At 45.3% G+C, this 17,820-nt stretch overlaps 1 protein-coding gene across 1 annotated transcript; it reads right to left on the reverse strand.

Moving 5' to 3' along the window:
* Positions 1–621: 621 nt before the first annotated feature.
* Positions 622–2,509, reverse strand: LOC115958368 (probable E3 ubiquitin-protein ligase RHC2A). The gene has a single exon (XM_031076782.1). The coding sequence runs from the start codon at positions 2,392–2,394 to the stop codon at positions 1,189–1,191; it is 1,206 nt and encodes a 401-aa protein (XP_030932642.1). The 5' UTR covers positions 2,395–2,509; the 3' UTR covers positions 622–1,188.
* Between the last annotated feature and the right edge of the window lie 15,311 nt (positions 2,510–17,820).

A 17,820-nucleotide genomic window follows, 5' to 3' on the forward strand; every position in this document is an offset into this window, starting at 1 on the left:
GGCGCATTGCCTTGCATCTACTCTAATTCATTCATTGCAAAGGCACTGTGGCATTGGTATGCAAATTATCAATGGGTTACAGCAATCAAACAACTATTAAAAAATGCAATCAATTGTATCCCTGAATTTTCCATATCCTCAAATGTACAAGGATTTCATTCATGCAACAAGGCCCACATCAAACATAATGGAACTGGAACAATGTTCCAAATATCTGAAGAATGCTTGCCTACTCAATTTAACCAACTAAACAAAAGATCAATTACCTTTGCCGAGAGCACCCAATGAAACCCAAAAGATCAAAAAATGAAGCTCCACATCTTGAACAGAACACTAACATGTAATAAAAAATGCTCCACCATCTCCCCACTACAGCAGCAAATACACCACCAACCTACTAGCATCTATCCTCTCTTAATGAGATTATCAAAAGCGAGTACCTTCCCCACGCTGCTTTCCATTAGACAAAAACATCTTAAGCTATGGATATAGCCTCAGCCTCAATAGCATTGCCAAACAAGTACAGACCTGAACTTCCTTTATTGGTAATTACACACGCCCTAATTGGGTCTCATTCTCCACCTTGTTCTTACAACGGGAGGAAATCACAACTCATTGGCAATCACATAACTTGTGTTATATATCAATATATATTGAAAACGCCAATTATTTGGCCAACAAATCTATACAACATACATAAAATCGAAAGTTTATACCCTTTCAGAAGGAAACAAATCTCAAAAGAAAGGTAGTGTAACATGCCTCATGAGCTAAATATCACCTTAACAATATTTATATCGAAGAATAATGACAGAAAGATGGAAAATAACAAACTGAAGCTAACTACAAAATCAAAATTAATGAACAATAAGAGTCACAAAAACTAAAAAAGAATACAATTGCTGCAGATACTCTAATTCAATTTCATCAAACTCGGCAAAGGCACAGCAGCATTGGTACACAAAAAGTCATGTACCTTCTTTTTTCTCCTCTCCTGTTTTGCTCCAGCTCTTTCTTCTTTTTATGCATGCAACAATCTTCAACTTATTAACAATAGCAATTTGAGAATTTCCCACAATTTTTTCTATAAGCTCTGAATTGGAATACCCATCTCTATATTTACATTGGAACCGACCCAGAAAGAGCCAAAGTTAGAGACTCTTTTCTTTTTGGCAATTTTAGCCAATTTCACCATTCTCTAGCTCCATTATTAACATCCATAGACCAAGTCCTCCGCCTCCTCGACCTCCCCGCCGATACTGATCTTCTCCTCCTTGTCGTTCTGGCATCTGAATTAGACCCAGAACCCGAACCCGAATTGGAGCCCCGAAAACAAGACAACAAATTCCTGACCGTACGGCCAAACCCACCATTCTCTTGCCCTCCTCCTCCTCCTCCTCCTCCTCCACCCGCTCTCATCGACCACGCAACCCGCCTCACCGCAGCGCCATTGTTAAACCCACCATCCATTTCCGTATACACCACCGGAAGCTCTCGCTCCCCAATTCTCCCTCTCGGCCCAGAAAACCTCCCCACCGCAAACCCACCTCCGGGAAGCCTCCAAATCGTCAACCCAATATTCTCAGACCCATTCTGAACCGCCGCAGCCGCCGCCGCCGCAGTCGTAGACTCCACCGGCGCAGCCGCCGCTACGGTTTCGGTATCAGTGGGAAGCTCGTGGCGACAAACTGGGCAAGAATTCCGAATCAAAAGCCAAGGAAGAATACAATCAGAGTGGTATATATGCTTACACGGCATTTCTCGAGCTTCGGATCCGAATTCGAATTGCTCTTTACAGACAGCACAGTGAGACTCTACCTGGGTCTCGTCGATTTCGATCGTGGGCATCGACTCGATCGCCGACTTCGAAGCCGGCGGGTTCTCGTACCTCGCGACCACGCCGTTCAATTCGATCTGCGACAGTTGCTCCAAAAGCCGATCGAACCCGGACCCCAACAGAAAATCCGACATGCTAGGCGGCAACGGCCTAAGACCCGACCCGCTTCCGTCGTCGTAAAAGAGCTCGAACCCACGCGCCTCTCTGCCATCAGAGGGCCCGCCGCGGAGAACAATGACCGGGTTGAAAGGAGACCGGTCCGGCCCGGTTCTCCTCAGCCGGCGGAGCGTTGGGCCGGAACTGTTGCTTTGGTTGTGGTGGCTGCTATTGTTGCTGCCGTGGAGGTGGTGGTGGGGGTGAGGGGCACCGATCATGTACATCGCGGCCGCAGGGATTCTCCTACGCCTGGAGTCCACGTGAACAGTCCGGGGCGGATCATCTTCCATTGCCTCCACAAACCCGCTTTCGCAGTCGGGGCATGTTACCGATCCGTCCTGACCCGAAGCTCTAACGAACCGACTGCACCGGTAACACCAATACGACGCCGTCGTTTCCATAAGAAAAAGAAAAAAGTGTTTTTTGGGGTTTGAAATGTTCGAAAGGATTTGTGTTTTATTTTTAGAGTTCCATTTTTAGAGAGAGAAAAGAAAGGTTAGAGAGAGAAAGAGAGAGAGAGAGAGTTTGAATGATTAAGAATTAAGAATAATAACGGTGAAACCGCGTGGTTAAAAACTACTAATTTTTACCGCTAATTTCGATAGCGTGTACACTACGCTTTGAATTTTTTTTTCTTTTATTCACACGTGGTGTGGTCTTATTGTGTGGAGCCCGCAACCACGACGGCTGAAAGAGTTCGTTTTGGAATTTGTTTACAACGTTGGACTTCTGTTACGGAGGGAGCGACGTTTGCCAACGGAGTTTATTGACAGCTTCTAGAGAGTGTATGAGGTTGGTAGTTTGGGAGGATAGTCTTCTCGAACTCGAGCTCATTTTAAACTCAAAACATTATATTTCAACCGTTTTATACTAATGCATCTCATAATAAATTTTAAATGGTAAATTATTACTAATAATAAAAAAATAAGTGATATTAGTGATGAGTTTAGATTATAAACAGTAACAGTCTGTCACTTAATAGTTATTCCTAAAATTGAGGAATTGATGATTGTAATAGCTATTTCTTAGTGCATGTAATAAGTTTTAAAATTAATGTATTTTCTAAAAATATAAAAAAAAATTTATATATCATTTCTAGTAATAGATGGATAGTTATTCCATTAGAATATCTTTTATTTCTAGTAGTAAAGATTACTGTTCATACTGTAATATTCATTCAATGTACGGTATGTACCAAATGTAGAAAATTATGATGATAATCTGGTAGCATTACCCTAATTCCAAATTGGTTAAGAGGATAAAGCTTTGGGGTTTTTCCGGAGTAATTGGTTGTGTATTTGTAGTTGGACATTTCAGTTAGAATATTAGGAGATGACAGTTGAACTATAAAAGTCTTATTCTATTAGTTGTTTATTTGTGTGACTTTTAAATTATATTATAGATAGATAATGTCATAATACCATTTTAAGAAAAAATTACGGTATCTTCTGTGGGTTGTCTATTTGTGTGACTTTTAAATTATATTATAGATAAATAATACCATTTTAAGAATATATTTATAGTAGTGTATATTTTTGTTATTTAAGATTATTTAAAATTTTGCAATTTGAAGTTCCAAGGTGTAGTAATGAATATAATGGTATTGGTAACTGCTAGTCTCGTCTGCTACTAGCTGGAAATATGAAATTCAATTTCAAAAAGAAGAAACAGATGGTCAAAATTAGGGATGTTCGCGGTGCGGTGTAGTGCGATTTTTGGTCATTTTTAGTACCGCACTTTACAGTGCGGTTTAGTTAAAATCGTAACTGCACTGCACCTTATTTTTGTGGTCACATGTGCGATGCGGTTTAAAGTTTAACTAAAATCATAATCACACCGCATCTCATTTTTGCAATCACATATGTGGTGCGGTATATAAAATGTGGTTTGGATGATTTGAAGTTGGTATATTTTTCAAATTTTGGGCTTTTTCTACCTAGCCCAAAACTTATTTTTCCCTTTGTTTTATTCCAAATTTTAAAATATTGAGCTAGTTTTTCTTTATTTTGGGTTGACTTTCCTAATCAATATTTGCTAGGGTCATCAAACTATTTTTTTTTTTTTGGAAAACTAGGGTTATTAAATTATTAATAATATATTTAATATTAAAAATAATTAAATATATTAATATATAGAGAGGGTACGGTGTGGTGCGGTTTGTGCGGTTTTCTTATTATAAAACCGCAAACCGCACTACAACATGCGGTGTGGTGCAGTGCAGTGTACTATTACTTGCAATACGGTGCTGTTATGCTATTTTGCGGTGGTTTTGGTGCGATTTTTGCAATTTATGCAGTTTGGTGAACACCCCTAATCAAAATATTGTTGTTGCCTTGTTGGTTTTATTTGGTAATAGCATCTAAATAATAGTAATAGATTCTAGATTAAAAAAAATACAAGTTGATTGTCTTGTGGTTTTAAATAAATGATCATTTTAACAAGTTTTTTTAGGAAAATTGTTAATAAATTATGTAAGGGGAGTATTTTGGGACCCAAGCCCGGCGAGCAAGCGATTCTGGCCAAAAGACCCTCAACAATGAATTTGTAGAGAGTGGGACATAGAACTAGGTCTTGACAGAGTAAACGTAGTTGTTAATAAGCCATGCAACCATTTGAACGTGGGAATGCTTCATTAGGTTTCTTGGGATAACAGTTCGTAGGGCTGTACCCCAAAGTTTCGTTTACAGGATTCCTTTCTTTCTCTCTCTTCCTTTCTTTACTTTTTGCTCCCCAGCTTCCGATCCCCTGATCATGGGGGTTTTCTTCTCTTATATAGTATCCTTTGAATGATAATGACCCTACACTTGTTGATCATCTGGGCCTCTACTTGAGTGTCTGTCCCATAGGACATCCTCCCCCTTTTCTGTGAGTTGCACTAGCCAAGATAATACTGTTCTCCTGTCCTCTCCACATTAATGCGGCTGGAAAAGTAGCTTATTTGCATTTAATGCAGCAGTTGTGGTTGCCCCCTGAACGTCTAGTATTTTCCTTTGATTTTAGATGACTTTTCACCATGTAAAGGGTGTGAATTGAACTCCCGTTTGGTGCGTCCGAGGAGGCACTCCTCCTCGGATGCCCCTTAAACAAGCCCGGCCCAACATGGTTGGGTGGGGGTCCTCTACCTGTGTTTTCGCTTCCTATTATGGTTGGGCTTTGTACGGGTTCCACGGCCCACAGTTTACTGGCGAATTTTACCCCCCACAATAGCCCCTCAAAATTCCGGTTCTTCCTTCTTGGTCCGAGGAGGAAAGGCGGGATTTTGATACCCACTGGACAGTTCGTTGTGGGTTCCTACTTTACACGTGTGGGGGCGTGCCCTCACGTGCCTCATTAATGCTGCAGGAATTTATTGACCCTAGGGGAAGTAATTGCAGCTTTTGGAGTTTTACGTTCTTTCAATCCAACGGCTGGAGACCGGATCAACGGTGGACAACATTTCATCTGCTCTAGGCAGGAGCGTGTCTGTCCAACTCCCTCTGAGTATATAAGGTTTTGAAGGCGTTCCTTCCTCGCTTTTGACGAACACTCTAGTATTCAGAACATCTTAGAGCCTTCTCCTTCAGCGCGTTCTTACCTTCGCCGCCGTTATCTTAAAGATTCCGTCGAGCTTCTTACCCGTAAGTGCACGCTTCTTCTTCGTTACTCTTTATTAGACAAACTGCCTTCACGTTGTCTAGGATTAGAGGGGATGGGTAGGCTTGAAAAAATGGTAGACTCTCCGGCCGGTATGGCGGGCTTCAGGGCGAAGTATCGTATTCCACCGGAGGTAGGTTTAGAGTATTGCCACCAGGAGGAAATTTTGTTCAAGAGAAGAACGGGGGAAGTCGCAATTCCAATGATAGCCTTCGTGGAAGGAGGAATGACGTTTCCAATGGGGAGAATAACTAGGGACTACCTACGTGGTCATAGATTGGCCCCACACCAGTGCACCGCGAACATGTTCCGGATCCTGGGGTGCGCCGATGCCTTAAACGACCAGATGAACCTCGGCCTTTCATGGCACGACGTGGTTCATCTTTATGAATGCCATAAGCTCGGCGACTCATACTACCTAAAGTCCAGGACTGACAAAGTGAGGTTGATATCCTGCCTTCCCAAGTCCAGCAAAGGCTTGAAGAACGACCATCTGATCGTCTTCGGACCATGGCATGACGGCCTTCACTGTCCGACTAGGGCAGGAGAGCCAGGTGGGGTGTCATAGAACTAGACTCCGTGTGGAGGACCTTAGTTTTGAGCTCTCCCCCCCCCCCCACTTTTTTCTTTCTTTCTTTCTTTTTCTTTTTATTTTGAACTTGTTGGTTTGGTTGTACGCCTCCTGGGACTAACGTAAACCCTTTAACGGCCTTTGCAGACAAGGAGCGAACATCCCCTCGGCTGAGCTTGGTCAACGTCCAGGCTCTAAATTACCTTCTGAGATCTGAGATTTTCGTAAGCGAGGACGGACAATTACGGTCGGCTCCTTTGATTTTGGACTACGTTCCCCTCACTCGATCCTTGGTAGACCCCGGCCAAGCTATAAGGGCTGGCAGTCCAAGCTTGGCACGTATTGACGTATCCATACCGGGGTTCCTTGCTTCAAGAGACTTACCTCCTATCCAGCTGCCTCCCCAACATGCCTTTCCCGCGGTGGTTATCCCAGAGGAGGAGGCTGATTCTTCGCATTCATCCTTAGAGGAACAAATAGACCAGTTCCATTTTACCGAGGAAGGAGAGGTGTCGGCCAGGGTAGTAGAGCTCTCGGACTCCGACGCTGACTTAGACCGTGCCTTAGCGGCTCCTGATACTGGTTTAATCATCGCACAAGTTGATATCAGCAAAGAGACTGAAGAAGAAAAAGGAATGGATTTGAAGCCAAGGACTGGCCTCAGGGGCCTTCTCTCCAACAGGAGCAAGGGGCAGTCCTCTAAGGACGTCTCGAAGGAACAAACTGCCCTTAAGGCTCCTGCTCCTCCTCTCCCTCCCTCCTCGGACGCGGCGTTGCAGCCTATGCCTAACTTAAGGCGAAAAAGGCCTATAGAAGAAACGGAGGAGGGGGAGATTGGCCGTGAAAAGGCCAGGCCTCAGAAGAAAGGCAAGGAGGCGAAAGAGCCCCGAGAGAGGAGGACTAGGTCCACTGACAGCCGAGACGAGGCGGCCATTCATAGGGAACACCGAACATGGTCGCCGCGGATCGAATTAGACAGCGCCCCGATTGCCTGGGATGCGACTCTATGGGAATTCCAACGAGAGCAGGCATCATTCTTGGCCGAGGCCCTGCAGCAGCCTCTTCTCTTGCCTCGTGATATGGAGGGGCTCAGAAAGACTCGTCAGCCAGAACTTTTCATGTCATTGAAGAGGGACATGGCCATGGTAAGTGGAATCTTCTATCTCGTCTCTATATTGTGTACCCTCTTATCGTCATGTTTTCATAGGGTTTTTATTTACTTCCGAGCGCAGGTCACTCAACAAATTTTTGTTGCGGAGGAATGGGCCAAGAAGGCTCGTGAGGACTTGCATAGGGAGGCTCAATCCTGCTTTGCCGCCGAGAAGGCCGCTGGCGATCTCAAGTAGGATTTTGATCGTCAGGATAAAGAAATAAAGGAGGTAAAGAAGACTCACGCGAGCGCAGAAGCCGGCCTTAAGAATGCCGAAAAGCAAGCTGACGATCTGCGCATAAAGCTCCGCCAATCTGAGGAGAAACTTACGGCGGAGTAGCAGGCGGTCTCAACGCTCAAGGCTAAGCTTGCAAGGACCAAGGAGGAGACTCGCTTGGCCAGGGAAGCTGCTGAGAAGGCTGTGGCGGCCTCATATGAACATGGAGTCCATGATACTGAGGCTAGGTTGGCCGTGGAAGTTGCCATTGTCTGCAGGGAGTACATCACCACGTCCTGGGGTGTAGCCCTGGATCGGGCAGCTGTCCCAGCGGATTCTGATCTCAGGAAGGCTGAGAACATCTTTTTCCCAGAGGACGTGCGCGAGATTCCTGACGAGGTTGCCTCTAAAGAGCCTCTTCCAACAGACTCCTCTATTCCCGAGGCTGGGGGCAATGAGCAGGCCGAGCAGGACAAGCTACCCGAGGACAGCCTTTCCATCAACGAGCTCGTCACACAGGCCAAGGAGGTTGCCCCAGGGACCCAAGCAGCTGATGATCAGCCCACTCCTGCTCAGGGCTCTTAGGACACTAGTGTAGGATTTATTTGTCTTATTTTTTATATTTTGTTTTGTTTTGCCTCGCTAGTGTTTGTAAACAGAACGGCTTTTGGATTTTAATGATAAAGGTTATTTTCTTTCAAATATTATTGTCTTCTTCTTTTCCCTTTTTTTCCTTTTTTGTTTTCATCATGAATGGATGTCTATTCCATCACTAACTGTTGATAACCGAGCGTAAGCGAATGAATACGTGAATAGATCGATAGTTGATAATTAGGCGAATTGCGCCGCGGTTAATTTTCCCCAAGTCTGTAGCCGAGGACCATGCAGGACTTGGGTTCTGTTTAACACTTTGTAAGAATAGCTTAATTGTTAATTTCCCCCAAGTCTGTGGTCCAGAGAGCCATGCAGGACTTGGGTTCTGTTTAACACTTAATAAGAATCGCATCGCGGTTAATTTCCCCCAAGTCTGTGGCCGAGGAGCCATGCAGGACTTGGGTTCTGTTTAACTCTTAATAAGAATAGCTTAATTGTTAATTTCCCCCAAGTCTGTGGTCCGGAGAGCCATGCAGGACTTGGGTTCTGTTTAACACTTAATAAGAATCGCATCGCGGTTAATTTCCCCCAAGTCTGTGGCCAAGGAGCCATACAAGACTTGGGTTCTGTTTAACACTTGGTAAGAATAGCTTAATTGTTAATTTCCCCCAAGTCTGTGGTCTAGAGAGCCATGCAGGACTTGGGTTTTGTTTAACACTTAATAAAAATCGCATTGCGGTTAATTTCCCCCAAGTCTGTGGCTGAGGAGCCATGCAGGACTTGGGTTCTGTTTAACTCTTAATAAGAATCGCTTCGCGGTTAATTTCCCCCAAGTCTATGGCCAAGGAGCCATGCAGGACTTGGGTTCTGTTTAACACTTGGTAAGAATAGCTTAATTGTTAATTTCCCCCAAGTCTGTGGTCCGGAGAGCCATGCAGGACTTGGGTTCTGTTTAACACTTAATAAGAATCGCATCGCGGTTAATTTCCCCCAAGTCTGTGGCCGAGGAGCCATGCAGGACTTGGGTTCTGTTTAACTCTTAATAAGAATCGTTTCGCAGTTAATTTCCCCCAAGTCTGTGGCTGAGGAGCCATGCAGGACTTGGGTTCTGTTTAACTCTTAATAAGAATCGCTTCGCAGTTAATTTCCCCCAAGTCTGTGGCCGAGGAGCCATGCAGGACTTGGGTTCTATTTAACACTTAATAAGTAACTGTACAGTAATACGGCATTTAAAAATTATATCTTTCATTAATAACAGTACCTCTTCAGGTTGTTTACATTCCAAGGGCGTGGCACTACACGTTCGTCCAAGTCTTCCAAAAAGTAAGCTCCTATGCCGGCTACAGAAGTGATGCGGTACGGTCCCTCCCAATTTGGACCGAGCTTTCCCCATGCAGGGTTCCTTGCAGTGCCTAAGACCTTCCTCAGTACTAGATCCCCAGGCGCTAATGGTCTGGACTTCACCTTGGTGTCGTAACTTTGCTTGAGCTTCTGCTGATAGTTAGCTAGGTGGACCATCGCGCCCTTTCTTCTCTCGTCGATGAGGTCCAAGCTCTTTTCCAGAAGTTTGTTATTGGTAACGGGGCAGAAGGTGGTGGTCCTCTGGGTTGGGAAGTTCACCTCCAATGGGATGACAGCCTCGGCCCCATAAGTCATTGAAAAAGGGGTTTCCCCTGTGGACCTACGAGACGTGGTACGGTATGTTCACAAGACATTGGCTAGCTCCTCTACCGATCTCCCTTTCGCGTCATCTAGTCTCTTTTTCAGTCCGTTCATTATCGTTTTATTGACGGCTTCTGCTTGTCCATTACTCTGAGAGTAAGCTGGCGTGGAGTACCGGTTGACTATACCTAGCTCACTGCAGTATCTTCTGAAGGCTTTGCTGTCAAACTGGAGCCCGTTGTCCGACACCAGGGTGTGCGGGGTACCGAACCTGGTGACTATATTTTTCCAGAGAAACTTCTTGACATCAACGTCCTTAATGTTTGCCAGCACCTCAGCCTCCACCCATTTGGTGAAGTAGTTGGTGCCGACGAGAAGAAATTTTATGTTCCCTGTTGCCTTGGGGAATGGACCAAGTATATCTAGGCCCCATTGCGCAAATGGCCAGGGACTGGACAATGGGTTCAGCTCTCCGCCAGGCTGGTGTATGCTCGGAACGAATCTCTGGCATTGGTCGCACTTCTTTACATAATCCAGGGCTTCCTTATGCATGCTCGACCACCAATAACCGAGAGTTAAGGCTCTGTGAGACAAAGACCTACCCCCCGTGTGACTTCCGCAAATTCTTTCGTGCAACTCTTCCAGGATGAGTTCTGCAGCCTCTGGGTGCACACACAGCAAATATGGCCCTAAGAACGAGCGTCTGTAAAGCTTAGAGTCCTCCGACAGCCAGAATCGAGTAGCTTTTCTCCTGATTTTGCCAGCCTCAACCTTATCATCCGGTAAGGTGTCATGCTTTAAGTACAGAACGATAGGATCCATCCAGCTCGGTCCTGCCCTGATGTTATGTATTCCAATCCCATTGGCCTTCTCTGTTAGTGGACGGGGGATCTCTTCTACCAGTATGACTCGAGGTAGGGGTTGAGCCGAGGAGGTAGCCAACGTCGCGAGAGAATCAGCATGAGTGTTCCCACTTCTGGGTACGTGCGTCAAGCGGAAGTGATGAAATTGGGTCTGAAGGTGCTTAACTTGAACTAGATACTCGTGCATTCTTTCATCCTTCACCTCCATGTCTCCGTTTACCTGCCCCACGATAAGTCTTGAATCCGAGAACACGTCTACGGATTTCCCCCCCATTTTCCGGATCATTCCCATTCCCTCCAATAACGCCTTATATTCGGCTTCGTTATTCGTGGCTGAAAAACCGAGTCTCAATGACTTCTCTATGGTTATCCCTTCGGGTGAGAGCAGGACAAGTCCTAACCCTGAGCCCCTTTGGTTCGATGCGCCATCAATGTATGCTTTCCACCCAGTGAGTCCACGTGGGGAAACTGTGCTGCTCACCCGCTCAACAGCCCCCAGTAAGACTGACACTTCCTTTCCCTCTGCTGCAAGCTCCGCAAATTCTGCCACTAGGTCGGCGAGGACCTGTCCCTTTATCGCGGTGCGAGGCATGTATCTAATGTCAAAGGCGCCCAAAATCGTTCCCCATTTTGCAATTCTACTTGTGTAATCGGCGCTGCGCAGGATGGACTTTAAGGGGAGTTGAGTTAACACCACAACAGTGTGTGCTTAAAAGTAGTGGGGCAGCTTTCTTGTGGCCTGTACGATGGCCAAGATAGCCTTTTCGAGGGGGAGATAACAGGTTTCTGCCTCTTGCAGGGATTTGCTAACGTAATAGACTGGTCGCTGTGTGCCGTTGTCTTCTCGGATTAGCACCAAGCTTACTGCATGCGGGGCCACAGCTATGTAGGCAAATAAAACCTCGTTGGCCTTAGGGCTGGACATAATCGGCGGTTGGGCGAGGTATTCCTTTAGCTGTTGGCGCATTCCTCATTCCACTCAAATCCTTTCCACTTGTGTAATAGGAGAAAAAATGGCCTGCATCTATCTGCTGAGCGCGAGATGAAACGGTTTAAAGCTGCTATCATACCAGTAAGCTTCTGGACTTCCTTAGGGTTCTGAGGAGGCTGCAAATTATGGAGGGCTCTTATTTGGTCAGGGTTAGCCTCAATGCCTCTGTGAGTCACCATATAGCCCAAGAACTTTCCAGATCCCACTCCAAATGAACATTTGGTTGCGCTTAGTCGTAGTTTATACTTTCTTAGTATTTGAAAAACGTTGCCGAGATCGTCAATATGGTTGGGAGCCAGCTTACTTTTAACCACCATGTCGTCTATGTACACTTCAATGTTTTTACCCATCTGCTGTTCAAACATCCTGATCATCATCCTTTGGTAGGTTGACCCGGCATTTTTTAGGCTGAAGGGCATCACTTTATAATGATAATTCCCAACTGGGGTGACAAAAGCAGTCTTCTCCTGGTCTTCGGCGGCCAAGAGTATCTGGTGGTAGTCCTGAAAAGCGTCTAGAAAACTCATTCTAGGATGTTCGATAGTCGAATCTACCAGCCGGTCTATCCGGGGCATAGGGAAGGGATCCTTTGGACACGCCTTGTTTAGGTCGGTGAAATCTACGCAGACCCGCCATTTCCCGCTCTTCTTCTTTACCACTACCGTGTTGGCTAACCACTCGGGATAGAAAACCTCTTTGATAGCCCCTGCTTTCTTCAACCTTGTGACCTCTTCTATCACGGCGTCGGTATGTTCTTTCGACGGTCGTCGAGGAGCTTGCCTCTTAGGTGTTATGGCCGGGTTCACATTAAGGCGGTGGCAGATGAAATCTGGGTCGACCCCGGGGGCTCATAGGGGTCCCAAGCAAACACGTCTAAATTCTGTCGAAGGAAATCAGTCAGTGCCGACTTCTCTTGGGGCGGCAATTCCGAGCCAATTTGAAAAAACCTCTCAGGGTCAGATCCGACAAGCACTTTCTCCAACTCCTCACAGTTCACCTCCATGGCTGGTCCTCCATTGCCCGCAATTGGGACCGTAGTCATTAATTTCTATAAACCGTTCTCGGCCGTAGTGGAAGTTATACGATCTTGCTGCCGCAAGATTGCCGACACCATGCATTGCCTAGCTACTCCCTGGTTCCCTATTATCTCTTTGATCTGACCTCCTGACGGATATTTCACCTTTTGGTACAAGGTTGACGACACAGCCCCTAGTGCATGAAGCCATGGCCGGGCCACGATGGCTGTGTAAGGGGAGTATGCATCTACGACAATGAAGTTCACTTCTACCACATCTGAGTCTGTTTGCACAGGCAACCTAATCATGCCCTTCGGGATGACGACCTTTCCTTCAAAGCTAACCAGGAGGGAATCGTATGGCAACAGGTCTTCCTGCTTCAAGTTCAATCCCTTATACAAATCGGGGTACATTATCTCCGCTGCGCTGCCTTGATCAACTAACACCCTTTTCACGTCATAACCTCCTATCCTGAGCGTCACGACTAAGGCATCATCGTGGGGTTGGATAGTTCCTTGTTTGTCTTCCTCCGTGAACCTGATTAATGGCGTGGCGCTCATTCTAGCCCTCTTGGATTCCCTGTCATCTGGCCTAGTCGGGAAACTGCTCACTGACATTACCCTGAAGGGGACAGAGCCTGTCCTTCCAGGTGCGGCGAGAATGACATTAATTGTGCCAATGGGTGGCCTCAACGTACTTTGTCTGGTTTCATTGTTTGATGGTTCTTGCCATCCTTCAGAGCGATGCAGCAAATGTCTCAGCTTCCCTTCTCGGACGAGCCGGTCTAAATAGTTCTTCAGGTTCCTACAATCATCAGTAGTGTGACCTGGCTCCTGATGGTATACGCAATACAGGTTCTGGTTACGCTTCAATGGATCTCCAGCCATCTTGTTCGGCCACTGAAAGAAAGGCTCATACTTCACCTTCTCTAGGATTTTGTGAAGAGGTTCTCGGAACACAGCATGGACTGCCTGAGCCCCAGTAGACCCGGACTGCTCTACATAGTCCCTTCTCGGCCTGTTACTGTTGTTAAATCGTTCCGACCTGAAGTCCCTCCTCTCCTGAGGGACGACCTTCGCTTTACCCTTTCCCATCTGCTGGTCCTCCTCGACCCTTTTGTACTTGTCAATTCGGTCCATGAGCTGGCGCACGCTAGTGACTGGCTTTCCAGTGAGGGACTTTCTTAAGCCATGTTCCGTCGGCAAGCCCCTTTTGAACGTACTGATGGCGACGTCATCATATTTTCCTTCGATCTCGTTATATATTTCCCAGTATCTATCCGAGTAGGCCTTCAGCGTCTCTCCTTCCCGCATGGACAAGGACAGGAGGGAATCGAGGGGCCGAGGGACTCTAGTGCTGGTGATGAAACGGGAACCAAAAGCCTGCGTCAGCTGTTTAAAGGAATCTATGGAATTCGGCTGGAGGGAATCGAACCATCTCATCGCCATAGGTCCCAAGCTAGATGGGAATATCCTACACATTAACGCCTCATCCCTGGTGTGTACGGCCATCCTCTGATTGAACTGGCTCATGTGCTCCACCGGGTCGGTCCGACCATTGTATATAGCAAACGTTGGTTGATGGAACCGCCGAGGAAGCACTGCCCTCTCTATTCTACGTGTAAACGGCGACTGGGAGATGCGATCCAAGGCCTTACTCATGGCATCGTTGGCCAGACCTTGGTAAGATGGGCTTTTGCGGCTGCGTTTACGAGGCCTCTCTTCCTCGTAGGAAAAGGTCTTGCTCGGAGGGGTTCTTGATCTTCGCCGATATTCATTATCCTCGTCACTGCTAGAGCCCGAGCCGGGTGAAGGACGTTTCTGCTGTGCTCGGCGCAGCTTTTTCTTCAAGTCATCAATCTCTTTTCGTAAAGCCTTTCGATCGTTTTGCTCATGGGATGCATGATCCTTCCCCTTTGAACGGCTTTTACTCGTGTAAGAGGTGTTCACGCTTCCCTCTCGTTGGTTATCTTGGTCGTTCCCTCGTTCGACATTTAAAAAATTGTCCTGCCGTTGAGAATCTGCACGTCCGGTTTGGCGCGGGCCTGATCCTTCCATTTCTTACTGTTCACTTGTCGAGACACAAATTCTTCCCACAAACGGCGCCAATTGTAAGGGGAGTATTTTGGGGCCCAAGCCCGGCGAGCGAGCGATTCTGGCCCAAAAGACTCTCAACAATGAATTTGTAGAGAGTGGGACGTAGAACTAGGTCTTGACAGAGTAAACGTAGTTGTTAATAAGTCATGCAACCATTTGAACGTGGGAATGCTTCATTAGGTTTCCTGGGATAACAGTTCGTAGGGCTGTACCCCAAAGTTTCGTTTACAGGATTCCTTTCTTTCTCTCTCTTCCTTTCTTTACTTTTTGCTCCCCAGCTTCCAATCCCCTGATCATGGGGGTTTTCTTCTCTTATATAGTATCCTTTGAATGATAATGACCCTACACTTGTTGATCATCTGGGCCTCTACTTGAGTGCCTGTCCCATAGGACATCCTCCCCCTTTTCTGTGAGTTGCACTGGCCAAGATAATACTGTTCTCCTGTCCTCTCCACATTAATGCGGCTGGAAAAGTAGCTTCTTTGCATTTAATGCGGCAGTTGTGGTTGCCTCCTGAACATCTAGTATTTTCCTTTGATTTTAGATGACATTTCACCATGTAAAGGGTGTGAATTGGACTCCCGTTTGGTGCGTCCGAGGAGGCACTCCTCCTCGAACGCCCCTTAAACAAGCCCGGCCCAACATGGTTGGGTGGGGGTCTTCTACCTGTGTTTTCGCTTCCTATTATGGTTGGGTTTTGTACGGGTTCCACGGCCCACAGTTTACTGGCGAATTTTACCCCCCACAAATTATTTTTACAAAGTTTTGACACTACTTTCATAGAAAATATAACAATTTATCAAAAAAATTAATTATATTTTTCTTTTTCATAAAAATTTTATAAAAATATTTTATAAACCAATGCCTTTAGATCATTCATTAACTTTTTCCTTAAACAAAACAATATTGGGATTGTATTTTTTTTAAATAAATAAAATAAAAAAGCAAATATTAGTTCAAAGTCACCATTGATTTGAGAATATTAACAATTATCCTAGTATTAACTCATGATTTTTGCTAAGTAATATTCAACCATGATAGATTCAGATATAGATATGATGCATATTTTTATATCTAAAAATGATTGTGATATTGTGATATTATTTTTTTTAGGTATTCGTTTTTTCCTAACATTTTCACATTTACTAATATGACAAATAAATGACATGGCATTAATGGTACGTATTATAAATGTTTTTTTTTTTTGGATGGGATGTAATAAATGTTTTTGAGTTTTACTTTTTTGTTTGTTAAAATAATTACAATATGCTGCTTATTTCGCAACTTGAACTATTTTCCCTTCCTAATCATCACCCTTTCACTAACCACAACTTGCCACATGAGCAAGTTGTGGCCTTTTTTGTGCCACTTTATGTGGCACTAGAAGGACTCCAAGACAAGATCAACAGTAATAGTACGAAAATAATATGAACAATAAAAGCTTTAGTTTTTTTATTTTATTATTATTTTGGGTAAATAAATACTACATTAGGTGACATGGCAAGATTCATATCGTCATTTGGATGGGTTAATAAGTTGTGGTTTCAAATTATATGATAGTACTACGTATTTTTGTTATTGTGATCATAGTATTTAAAAATTAAAATTCAAAAGGGTATTAATGATAACTCATAATGGAAATAGACAATTGTAGCCAAATGTTACTTCCTTTTTTTTTTTTTTTTTTTTTTTTTTTTGATGAGAATACCAAGACTTTTATTCATACTAAGTCAAAAATAATACATCCTGGGACACCACGTTCTCAATGCAACCCGGTGTTTCTTCAACCCAAGCATGCAGACCTGACACGCCTCTTGCGACCTGTGCTAATATGTGGGTAGCTTTATTCCCAACCCGAGGCACATGACTAAAGCTAACAGCACGGAACTTGAAGAGCTGGGACAACGACCCTGCTATATTATTAGCTATGGTCGAGGGTGGGTTTGTGAGGCGAAGCATAGCATTTACCACTGTTAGAGAATCACTCTCGAAGATGCATTCTCGAATCCCCATATCCCATGCGAAATTAACGGCTTCCTCCATTGCTTTAGCTTCCACTTCAAGAGCGCCCAGAGGAGCTTTCAGCTTCCTGCTTAATGCCGCCACCACCGCACCGAAGTGGTCCCGTATCACAACCCCCACACCGGCCTCCTTTTGCTGGGCAAATACCGCACCATCCATGTTGGCTTTGAACCATGGAGGTTTGGGAAGTTGCCATGTTACTTCCGTTGACTCCTTGTAGGGCCTAGTGGAATGATTAGCCATTAAATAATCCTCCAAATAGCTTTTTGTCCGCTTAGCAAGAACAGCTGCTGGCTTCCTATTCTTTCCGTGACGTACCTCATTCCGGTTTGTCCAAATACCCCACGCCGTCATGACCATCAATCCAATATCTTCCTCCGTCCACTGTTTCACGTTTCGGGCATACCACATCAAGTCTATGAACTCGGGACATTTGTCCATGACCTTGTCTGTGTCCAAACCCACCTCCTTCCACACTTCCTTCGCACGGTGACAGTGCCAGAGCACGTGACTTGTTGTCTCCTCAAAATTGCCACATACCTCACAGATGCTATCCGGTGTTATCTTTCGACGGAAAAGATTGGCTTTCGTGGGCAGAATATTTTTGCATGCACGCCACGTGAAACTCCGAATTTTATTAGGGACCCTCAGTCGCCAAATAAAGCTCCAGAACTTCTTCATGCACGTAGCATTTGAGCTTTCTTGAACTCCATGGTCAGTTCTCTCCTCCAATGCAAGCCTATATGCCGATTTTACGTGAATTTCCCCGATGAAGTGAGAGCCCAGATAAGACAGTCCTCAGGTAAAGTCGGACTGAGTGCGATGGTGAGGACAGACTCAACGTCCTTGGGCATGAGAGTGCTTTGGAGAGCATCAAAATTCCATTCTCCTCTCTGGCCATCAATCAACGTTGCCACTAGTAAGTCATTCCTCACAGATGGGCAAGGCGTGACCACTTTGTAAGTGGATGACAATGGAAGCCAACGGTCTCCCCAGATATGAACTTTTGCTC

The sequence above is a fragment of the Quercus lobata genome, chromosome 8 (assembly GCF_001633185.2).
Source record: "Quercus lobata isolate SW786 chromosome 8, ValleyOak3.0 Primary Assembly, whole genome shotgun sequence".
NCBI classification, from domain to species: Eukaryota; Viridiplantae; Streptophyta; class Magnoliopsida; order Fagales; family Fagaceae; genus Quercus; species Quercus lobata.